The sequence below is a fragment of the Dermochelys coriacea genome, chromosome 7, assembly GCF_009764565.3.
Source record: "Dermochelys coriacea isolate rDerCor1 chromosome 7, rDerCor1.pri.v4, whole genome shotgun sequence".
NCBI classification, from domain to species: Eukaryota; Metazoa; Chordata; order Testudines; family Dermochelyidae; genus Dermochelys; species Dermochelys coriacea.
Window position 1 is genome coordinate 18952260 of NC_050074.1, and position 11276 is coordinate 18963535.

At 42.9% G+C, this 11276-nt stretch overlaps 1 protein-coding gene across 3 annotated transcripts; it reads right to left on the minus strand.

Moving 5' to 3' along the window:
- Positions 1-107: 107 nt before the first annotated feature.
- Positions 108-10938, minus strand: SEC13 (SEC13 homolog, nuclear pore and COPII coat complex component). Of its 3 annotated transcripts, none has more exons than XM_038410976.1 (9): positions 10709-10938; positions 8845-8889; positions 7698-7813; positions 6323-6474; positions 4597-4730; positions 3831-3964; positions 3152-3272; positions 2063-2209; positions 108-963 (listed from the first exon to the last, which is right to left on the minus strand). In XM_038410976.1, the coding sequence occupies exons 1-9, from the start codon at positions 10709-10711 to the stop codon at positions 853-855; spliced, it is 963 nt and encodes a 320-aa protein (XP_038266904.1). In that variant the 5' UTR covers positions 10712-10938; the 3' UTR covers positions 108-852. The 3 variants fall into 3 exon arrangements, with proteins under 3 accessions (XP_038266904.1, XP_038266903.1, XP_043375738.1); XM_038410975.2 differs by lacking the exon at positions 10709-10938 and adding an exon at positions 9401-10697; XM_043519803.1 differs by lacking the exons at positions 7698-7813; positions 8845-8889; positions 10709-10938 and having other exon boundaries at positions 4597-4808; positions 5002-6474.
- Between the last annotated feature and the right edge of the window lie 338 nt (positions 10939-11276).

Below are 11276 nucleotides of genomic sequence, written 5' to 3' on the forward strand. Positions count from 1 at the left end.
ATTTGTAAAATGGTGATAATACTGGACTTCCTTTGTAAAGAGCTTTGAGATTTGCCGATTATGAGAGCTATATATTATTTCTCAGGAGTTAGCACAGAACACCAGAGTTGTAACTAATAGGATTTTAATCCATTTTTATTGAAACCAAAAAACACCTGAGGTACAGTACACAAGTGTCTAAAAAAGAAATAGTTCAAAATTAATAGCTTTGAAGATTTGGGAAATTTTTAAATAAGAACTTTCAACCAAATGTAAAGGCAAATTGTAAAGCAATACCACCTTTGTACACTTCACTGCTCCTTTCCATATGAAGGTAGTCTCTGTGCAGTCCTTCATCTTACCCCCAGATTGTTTTCACTAGACATCAGGATCGCATTCTCTTTTGGTGAAGGACTCTGGCAAGTCTTTAGTGTACTTGAGTGGGGAGAGCACAGCTCAAGCTGAAAGCTCTCCCAGCCCTCCTCTGAAGAAGGGGAGGTTGAGCCTTGGTCAGAGGCTCCTTTCCACCAGGAGAGCCACAGCTCAAGTTTCAGCACTTAGCTGTGATGTCCTCAGTTTAGTTAGCCAAAGTCCTCCAGCAAAAAGAATAAGTCAGATCCAGCTCGTGCAGGGGAAGGGAGGTTTGGCTTACACATCAGAAAGGAACAGCACAGGGCACAATATTTTGCTCTACAGTTCATCTTCAATTTCAGAAAACTGACATGAAGGCTGATGATCAATACTGTTTGTAGCTTTTACCATTAACAGTTACAGGATGTTCATCAGATTTTCATATATCTAGAAGGGTCATATAAATCATGTTAAGTGATTAATCTCCTTGCGTTGCAACTAGAGTGCTATTAAATCCATCTGTCATTGTTCGTTCTGCTGACCCTCTGTAATAGAAGACACTGCTCCTTGGCCCTTATTGACATCGCTGATGCACACCCACAGTCCGTCTACTGATTCCTTCCATAAAGTGACCTGAAAACAGATCAGGAAGGAGAAGTATTAGCCTTAGTAAAATAACAGTATTCTTCCACTCCCCTCTTTTGGAGTTCACTGTACACCACATGGTCTTTCCCCACCATTGTTCATTTCATACACTTTTTAAAAACGCCTCTGCATATTGCCGATTCCAGTCACCTCTTGATATGATCACGCCTAATGATAAAAGGTTCTTCATAATGCTCTCAACCCAGACAATCACTGACATCCTAATTCATAAGTTCTGACAGTTATAACTGCACAAGAAAGGGATGGTATGTTAATATCCTACATAAGACACTAACTGAAGTCTTACTCCACCTGCCATCAAACAATACTGGACCGCAATTCTAATTATACTGCATCCCACAGAATGCTGCATTTCCATACCCCAGAAAGGACTGACAAACTGCAGTGCTAAGTAGTTGAACAGGAGCGTGGCCTTTCTGATGAAGAGAACAGGAAAGGTAATGTACAAAAAATAGGTAGCACTAGAATACTTAGGATAAAAAGGTTTAAAGAGGGGAAGACAAACTTAAAACACCTCACTTAGATTCACGTGTGACTGGCAATGTGAAAAATGAAACCTAATACAAGAGACTGAATTCCCAGATCAAGGTAGTCCTCTCTTGTGTGATGCTACTGCTGACCATCTCAGTTAAGTCAGGGTAGCTGGTTAACTGACCAGCAGAATCTGGACAGTGCAATTCTCTCCAGAATAAATTCTAACTACACCCCTACTCCAAGTGAATGTACACTGGAAAGACTGTATTTTTCAAAATACTCCAAAAAAAATTTAGCTCTCTAGTGTTTTAAAAATCAGGTGTTTAACTCTTTCACTGAATGAAAGAATCTTATTTTCAAATTGCCTTTAAAGTATTTTGTTAAGAGAACTGGCTTGTACATCCATTAGAGACAAGAATGAAGAAAGCCCTTAATGCTGGACTGGAGACTACACCAGAAGTCATGTTCTTGATATGGCTCAACTGAAAATTTGGAAAAGCACCTAACAGTTCAGAGCTTAAGTTAGCATTGTGCTCCATCAGTTAGCTCTACTGAGAAGAGCCACATGCAAAGTTCAAGCCACAGCACTCACTTTGTTGTCTCCTCCTGACACAGCAAGAATGTTTGCAGTAATAGACCAGCTAACATGCCAGACTACATCATTGAACTTGTGCAGCAATTTTGGTGACCATGAATTTCTAGAGGCATCATCACATGTCCAGATGAACACTCTGCCATCCTGGGAAAAAGCAAAACAAGTCTGTAGAACCAATGGTGGCATATCGCAATACTGAAAGAAGGCTATCTGGGCTTTATAGCTGCACTCTGCTCACTTCAAAAAGCAGCAACAACATAATCTGTAAGATAGTCATTTTACGTGCAATTGTTTAAAAACACCATGACGACAACAGTTCGGGACAGGTTTGGGGTTTTTTTAAGAGGTCTAAAGGAAAAATGCAGAAACATTAAAGTGCCATTCGGGTCAGAAAAGTAGCTATATAGATATTGACATATCCCTCCTCAAGAGATCTGCTCTCCGAGCATTCTGGGTCACATCAGCTGAATTTTCTGCCAAAAATATGTTCTTGCTACTTTTTATTCTGCCAGTCTTACAAAGCCAACACAGCCACACAAGAGTGAGCTAGTTCTTCTCTGGCACATACAACAATGGAACTGTTCAATAAATTCCAATTGGAGAATCTTTATTACTGCTGAGGCTATAGGAACCTGAAAGGAGGACTGGACCCTCAAATCTTGGGTTGTTTGCAGGACTAGCAAATTGGGAAAAAATATTTTTATTTGTGAAATAGGCAAGTTTGATCCCAAGTCATTAAGAGCTTTTCAGCTTAGAACCACACTTCATAATGGGACTCCTGTACCCACTTTTCCTTTCTCTATCAAATGGCTGTCTTTGCTGCACTGATCTACTCCTTCACTCTCGTCAAATATTACGTCTATTAAGCATCTGAGCTCAAACTCTGTAGAAATTTCTTAAGGGAAGTACTGGAAGCCTAGGACAGCTAAGTACAATGGGGCACAACATCCTAGCACAATGGATTGGCATGATGACTGATGAAAAAGCTGTATTACCTCTCCTACTTGATTACCTTTCATACAGCACAACAATCTTGAAGTGGGGGGCATTGTCAGAGCCAGCATGTTTCTCACAGATGAGTCTTACCTGTGAACAGCTGGCAATGGTACTTGTTGGCAAACCTATGGAGGGAGCCCAGGCTACATCTCGGACCCAGTCACTGTGAGCCTCCAGCTTCTGTTCTTCCTTCCACTGGCCATCTTCCTCTCTGAAGGGATTGTAAAACATATTCATGCAAAGAAAGGAGCAGCAGCAACAACTCCTCCTATTTTGGAAGGTATTATTCTGTAATGTATTCAATACTCCTGAGAGGGTGTCGGATTTATCCATAATACTGGCAACAGACATCCCCTTCTTCTCCCCCTCTGTGTAACACAGACCTGATTTGAAGGGACAGTTGCTTTAGGGACAAGAGGAGAATTCCGTTTCCATGGTTTGTACACCTCTTGGCTCAAGAGACTTGGAATTATATTCCAACAACTTCGGGCACAGCCAGTTCAAAGTATATTTGCTTATCAAAATATAAAGTGAAGCAGGATTGTGTTGAGTATTAACCACCATAATAAATACAATAGGATGCAAAAGTCATGGAACTGTTAAGAGAAAAGCTTTTAAAGCATGGAAGGCAACATGGAATTACTTAACATTATTTGAGATACCAACAATGGCATATAAAGGCTACTTGGGAGATCAGCAAAGAAACTGTTCCCTTTTACAGGAAGAGGAAAGAAACAAAGTCTCTAATTCAGACAGTGGGGATGCTTACTTCCAAATCTTGATGAGGTTGTCACAGCCACCCGATGCAAATCTTTTGATGTAATTTGGTTTTTGGCCAGATGGCTGGTCTATAAGGCTTCCTGGTACAACTGCAGGGGCCCAGCTAACAGCATTACAGCCGATCTGTGCAAGAACAGAATTTCACTGTTAGATTTCTTACTCTTTAAAGATGCTGGGGTTACAAGAGATACTATCTCTACCTTCCATACTGCTTCAGGGGAGCAAGCATCCAGGGATGACTCCTGAACGTAAGTTTCCTACACAATGCTGTATTGAGATCTGATGAGCAAGCAGACCAGATACGGTCTAGTCTCAACACAACACAACAGTTACTGAGAAGGCCAAGAGGGCGTCGGGGAGGCGGGAGTTTAGTGGACAAAAACTACACCTTTCACATGCAAGTGGCTACATAAATCAACTTCTGTTTTTACTAAGACAAGGTAAAGCTACACAGTGCTGCAGCTTTGAATGACTATTGTTAAAGGCAGCATTTGAGGTCACAGGGCAGACCTGGCACTGCAATCATCTCTCATTTCCATTCTATTTTACTGTCCACAATGTACAATCACTTCCCACTTATATTTTACTTTTAACAAAAACTCTGTCATGTTTCATCTTGGGAAACCTCCTCTCCTCACCAAGTGTGTGTCACTTCACTGTTCTCTGTCTTGACTTAGACTGTAAGCCCTTTGGGGCAGCAATAGTATGCCTACAGAGCAACATGCATGTTCATGGAGCTATAGAAATACACTTACAGTATGTGCATTGCTGATCTTTTTGATTTCCCACTGCCCATCGCCTGTGTAGCTCAACAATGAAATGGCCCCATCAGAGCTCCCGCAGGCCAGGATCAAGCCATAGTCATGTGGTGCCCAGCAGACGGAATTCACTGTCAGAAACATATTGAAGATTGGATTACTCTCTGGTGACTGACTGGTATGACACTTCGGAAGCCACAGGTAAGACACTAAGATGAAGTAAAAAGAAAAGGAGTACTTGTGGCACCTTAGAGACTAACAAATTTATTAGAGCATAAGCTTTCGTGAGCTACAGCTAGCTCACGAAAGCTTATGCTCTAATAAATTTGTTAGTCTCTAAGGTGCCACAAGTCCTCCTTTTCTTTTTGCGAATACAGACTAACACGGCTGCTACTCTGAAACCTAAGATGAAGTAAGTTACCTTTTTAATCAGCTTCAGGGTCCTTATTGAAGATAATAAAATACCTGCAGCATTTTTAAGAATATTTTGAAATCCTGAGTTTCTTTTGTGACAACTGAGACCCCAGAACACAGCCAGGAACTGAGTTTTAGACATCAGCATCAGATTCAGAGGAAAACAGAACAGCTATTTTGCTTTAAACCATATTCATTTGTGCCAGGTGAGTACTTAATGGGAGCACAGCATACTGCTGTGCATAATTATGGTCTTCAGGTTCCAAAACCCTGTTCCTTCCTACCAGGAATGGGAGTGATGCAGAGACTGTGTTCAGTGTTGGCAGAGGAGAGTACTTGAGAGATTCTGGCCAGCACACAACTAGTGTGACCCCTTGCCACAAACTTCTTGTGATGATCCCTAGAGGGAGGTGATGGATGTGTGCACAGAGACCTCTTCAGCCAAAAATGCCCCCAACACCACAAAATACACTTATTTGTGGTTTTTGTAAGTCTACAGTCATATTCTGTTAAAGAATTGGAATCTTAAACCTTTACTGCAGGCTTCAGTCAGGCTCAGCCCCAGAAGCAAGTACCTCATGCTATCCAACAGCAGCTCAGTTGGCCCAATAAAGAGAGACGTACACACCAAAGACCTGATACAGCAGTCCTTACTCAAGCCAAACTGACAAACACATGAAGCAGCAGGATGGGGTGCCTACATCTTTTCCACTCTTCCTCAGGAGGCTGAGCACAGCAACCCAGGGTCTTGTGGGGTTTTTTTGTTTGTTTGTTTTAAAAGGGAGACCAATGATCCAGAAAGGCCTGCCACTCTCACAGAACAGCCTCTTTATAAAAAAAACAGCACTGTAAACCAACCCTACCTACTCTGAAAGCATTCCCGCTATAGTGACCATATACCATTCTGTTTGTAGCGTGTTGTATTATACCCATCTAGCACGATATGCCTGTAAGCTTGTTCAGTTAGGTATCCATTGCCGTGACACATTTCGTAGCAAACAATGCCATTCATATGATGTTCATGTTATATATAATTATATAATGAACTATCAAGCCTGAGATTGGCCACATAGGGAAGGAAGCACTATATTGTAGAACTCTTCTCCATGCCAGTTTAAGATGGTATTTTATGAAATGGTCCTTTTTTTCCCCTTATTTAATAAAAATGACATTAAAATTTTAAACCCCAGTCACCTTCCAACACCCAAGACTGTCAAACATACACATTATTATATGACAGATGAACAAAAAGATTAAGATACAACTTAATCTCCTCTGCCCATTTACACGGTTAGAACACTCCACATACCTGAGGAGTCATGCCCAGTGTACTCATATGTCTTTTCCCAAGTGCCATTTTCTTCCTTCCAGATAATAACTTTCCTGTCGTAGGAACATGAGGCCAGAATATTTCCATACATGGGATGAGCCCAGGCAACTTGCCACACAGGACCTTCATGGCTATAAGAAACATTAGTTGGGAAAGATAAGGAAAGCATGGCATTTGAAGAGGAGAAACCCCTTTCAATCTTGCCTGTTTCACAGCAGGCAAATTGCAAAGCAATTCCCCCCCCCCCCCCCGCCCCCACAAATAATGACCACCAGACACCTCTGTAGTGTCAAGATGAAAGTGGGAGAGCAATGAAAGGTGCAACTTGGATGCATTGGTTAAGATAAAATCCCAAATATTCTTTCACACACTAGCTACTAAGAGCGCATATTTATTTCTAGAATACCAGAGATGTCAAGGTTAAAAAGCATCAAGTTATTTTTAACTTGCTTGCTTTCTCCACCCACAGTAATACAAGGAAAGTTTAAAGACAGCCAGCCAGGGTAACTACTTCCCAGGAGGAATCTATAGTGCAGGTGTGAATTATCATGCACATTATTTTTAAAAAAACAAAAACAAAAAACGCACCTGTAGAATAAATATAAAAATTAAAGTTAGCTTAAATCTGGTTAAAGAAATGTGTGTTGTAAAGAAAGGCCTAACTAGCAAGTAAAAGAAAGAGCATGAAATAAAATAATTATAAGGCCAGAAGCAATGAAGTACAGAGGATGTCTGATGCAATAAGACAAACAGAATCTGTCTTAAAAAGAGCCAACACAGATCTTCTCACCCCACATGCCAATGTTATTTCAAAAATTAGGGCCTGTGTGACTCCAGGTGCAAAGGAGAAAAACAAAACAAAAACCTGTTTGTCAGCGATAGAGAGAAAAGGCTGTAAATCTTCTCTGAATTAAGACTGGAAATAAGGGTGAACTGTCTCAAATTGTTTTTTTAGCTGAAGTCAGTAATTGGCAATGACACCTCTTGTTTGTTAAAGGGTATAAAAAGTAAACTCAAAGCGTTCATTACTAATACCTGCCTGACCAAGCTGGAGCCAACCAATATGGGTCTAAGTCCCACTGGGTTTAGCCCATTTGTAAGAATTTGATCAAATGCTTATAAGTGTTTTGTTACTGTTTGGATGTGATAAGTGGCTTATTATTTACACTTTTTAGACATGTTTGGAGCAACTGTATAAATACCATTTGGTCTTTTGATTTAATAAAGGAATTTATGGTTCATTAGTGTTGTGATAATATCCTGCATAAATAATAATAATGATCCCACCAGACATTGTCATGCCAATAATCCATTGATTAGTTACATGATATTGTTTTTCATTTAATGTACTCACCCTCTCAGGTCAGCTATGAGGATCTGCCCTCCATTCCTTACATCAAAGATTTTTACAGATCTGTCAGAGGAGCAGGTTGCTAATCGAGTACCATAATAATCCATCTGAGCATCATGCTGGAAGGTAACAGAGACTTCCATTAACATCTGCATACTCTTGCTGCATTAATAAATATTATGAATTTTATAATTTAAAAGTAGCTGTAACAATTGTGAACTGTTTACCAAGTCAGAGCAGTAGGATAAAAAGGTTAGATAGCTTATAAATGATCTTATTCATATAAGATCATTTCATTTCCCAGATATATTTTCTTGCACTAAACACAAAAGAGTTAGCTATTAAAATACAGATATTAAAAGCATTTTACGCTTCTCTATGACTTGGGTATATCATTCCACTATAGTAAAAAGTAGTAGTGTCTAGTAGTTATAGCAAGAGACAGGAAGCTGGTACTCTGGGGTTCATTCTCTGCCACTGACTCTGTAAACCTGCGCAAGTTACTTCATTTTATTTATTTCAGCTTCCCTCTTTGTAAAATAAAAAAAAATACTGACCTACCTCACCTGTGTACCCAGAGGCTTCATTAATCAATGTTTGTAAGTCATTTTGAGATCCTTCCATATAAAGCACCAAAGAAGTGCAGAGTTATCGAGAGAAGGCCCTTGTATTTTCGGTGGAAGACTCACGTTTTGAAGTGCCATTATATTCCCTACCTAAGTATGCATGCACACATTAATCTTCCTCAATTTCATTCTTCCAAGTTCTCTAAGCAACAGCCTACATTCTTAGGGTTGGGGGTTTTTTTGTTTCACAGCAGCAGATCCCAAACATTACAATGAGAGCTCTAACTTGTTTCTCCTTCCTCAACCAGCTCAACTTCCCTAGTTCTCACCAAATGAAATAGGCTTCACAGCTTTTGCTTTCTTCCATCCAAAGCTGTAACACATCCCCTTACCTCTACTACATGCTCACTCAAGCTGTCACTAGGAGGTGCCTTAAGGATAACCTCACTGAAGTCATTGGGATTGCACAGGTAACCAGGAGAAGAATTTTTCCCACTACTACACTTAAAAAAAACAAAATCAAAACAGTTTTGCTTTACTGAAAAAAAATCCTCAATTTTTATTTTAAAAACTAAAATACTTACAATCATGTCCTCATGAGAGGTGTCCACAGTGTTAATTACTGACACCTGGGTGGGAAAAAATAATTTATATTTAGTGCAAATGCCAATCTGGAGAGAGAAACTAACATAGTTTAACCAGAGGCAAATTTATATTAAAATACCTAGGTAAGATGTAATCGCTTCACTAAGGATATAACCCATTTCCATTCAATAAGAACTTCATTTCAGGTCAATCTTAGTTTATCTTTGCAAATGTTGTTGTTAAGGTGGAAAAAGTACAAATAGGCATGCTTTGTTCTGGGTTTTGGTAAGTGAATTTGGCACTGACTTGGCCCTCCACGGAGAATGAAGTCCTCTCTTTTATTTATGAAAGAGTGAAAGCCCAGGCTCTGGCAATGCAATCTTCCGCACAGTACCCTACCAATATTTTTAGCCTCTGTCCTGGAAGAACCACATCTAGAGAAGGAAGGACAGCTTGATCTCCCTGACTAGTCTTTGCCGAGGCTGTCAACAAATGTGTGTCAGTGCAATGGGATTGGAAACTGAACTGAAACTTAACTCATTTCACAGGACCCACCTGAACAGCCATCAGCTCCTAGTGATTTCAGCTCCTTAGCCAGACTGGACATGATGAAGCAATGCAGAAGTAAAGGATTCTACCCATCAATCCCTTGAATTGTTCAGTCCCCCTAGTAAACTTTTTGGGGATGAAGGACAAGAGGATACCCTCACCAGACATTCAGAATGCAGAACTTCCCCACATTCTGACTTCATTCACCTGGCACTGCTCACTTCAGAATACCAACGAATCCTGTTTGGTTGGCAGGGTCAGCCTTTTTGCATCTGTTCTGCATCTTGCTAATAGTCCCTTTGTAAGAAGGCAACAAGACCCCTAGGCAGCCGCTAAAATAAGGGGCCGGAGCTCCAGAGTTTTTACTCCCGTTCAAACAAACAGGCCACAAAGAAGTCACTTCACCTCTCTGTACCTCATCTGTAAAGTACAGTTCTCCAGTCTGTGAAACAGGGTTAATGATACCAAACATCCCTAGGGTGTAAAGCGCTATACAAGGATGTGTCTACACTTACAGTGCTGAACCAGTGCAGCTACATCATTTCAGTGAAGACATGACTATGCCAACAGGAGAGCTGCTACTGTCGGCATAGTTAATTCACCTAAGCGAAAGGCAGGAGCTATGTCAATGGGAGAAGCCCTCCTGGCGGCATAGCGCTGTCTACAATGGGGGTTAGGTCAGTATAACTACGTCCCTCAGAGGTGTGAATTTTCCACACCCTTGAGCGACATGGTTATAGCAACCTGAGCTGGTAATGCCGATCACGTCTTAGGTATATAGCAGGCACGGATCACATGTCAAAGCCCAATGTGGCTGTTAAAGCTTATGCCTCTTCTGAGGCGGCACCGTAGCTTGTGGAACAGCCAAGAGCAGCAGCCGCTGGGGCTTCACTTCTGCTTCCTCTTCAAATAAAAGACTGATCTTCTCTATCCTACACTCTACTCCCGCGATGCTTTTGATTCGCTACCAATCCCACACCAGGGTAAACGGGGGCAAGGGGCAGGGGAACTACTGAACCGGAGCTGCTGGGGCACGGAGCCATCACCCGGCCAGGGCCCTGCAGGCGGGAGCTCTCGAGCCTTCGGCTGACGAGGGGCCCGTCCGCACTTCGGGCCAGTGTGAAAGCGGGGGAGACACCCCCCCCCAAAGGCCGGGGAGGGGGGGGGGAAGCGAGAAGGGCCCGTCCCGTGGGAAGCCCGGGGCAGGCAGGGGGCCCGGGATGGACCTGATCGGCCCGCGCAGATACGGGGAGGTCGAGGCCCTGGGGCGCTGTCTCCCTCCCGGTGGAACTCAGCCGCACGCGGGAACCTTACCATGGCGGCGGGCTAGGCCGGGCCGGGCTCCTGCGGCGGCAGCCGGCGGTTCTCAGACGTGGCAGCTCCCGGTCCGGCGATGAAGCCGCGCCGGTCGGGAACATGAGCCCCCCGCTCTTCTTCCCGTCACGCAAAGGTTCCGGCTGCCGCTCAGGCTCAGCTCGCCCGTGCGGTCACTCACCCCTGCGGGGTTGGCTTCCTTACCCCCCGGCCAGCTCTCAGGCCCTGCTGCCCTGCCCCCGCAGCCCCGCGCCGCCTGCAGGCAGGCTTAGCTCCTCTAGCGCCAGGCGCTCTCTAGCCTGTGGGGAGCAGTCAACTCTCCAGCGTTAAGCTCATGACACAAAGGGAGGGGGAATCTCATTCCTAAAACAACCCGGGCAGTGACCCCAAACTTCCCAGGGGGCCAAACAGCAGCTCCTGCTAGATTTCCCATTTCTCCTTTAAAATGGACCGGCCACCTCGGGCAGCTGCCCCTATACCCAGATTAAAGGCCTTGCCTACTACATTACCCAGGCACAGACGCCAAAAACCAGACAGATGGTGACCCTACCGCCAGGAGTTGTTCCTG

What these genes read in the sequence shown, in the direction of transcription:
- SEC13 (XM_038410975.2), bottom strand. An exon ending in AGATCAGCAATGCACATACT is followed by an intron (nt 3,965 to 4,596) that starts GTAAGTGTATTT and finishes GTTCTTGCACAG; the next exon opens with ATCGGCTGTAATGCTGTTAG. An exon ending in CCATTGCCAGCTGTTCACAG is followed by an intron (nt 2,210 to 3,151) that starts GTAAGACTCATC and finishes GCTTTTTCCCAG; the next exon opens with GATGGCAGAGTGTTCATCTG.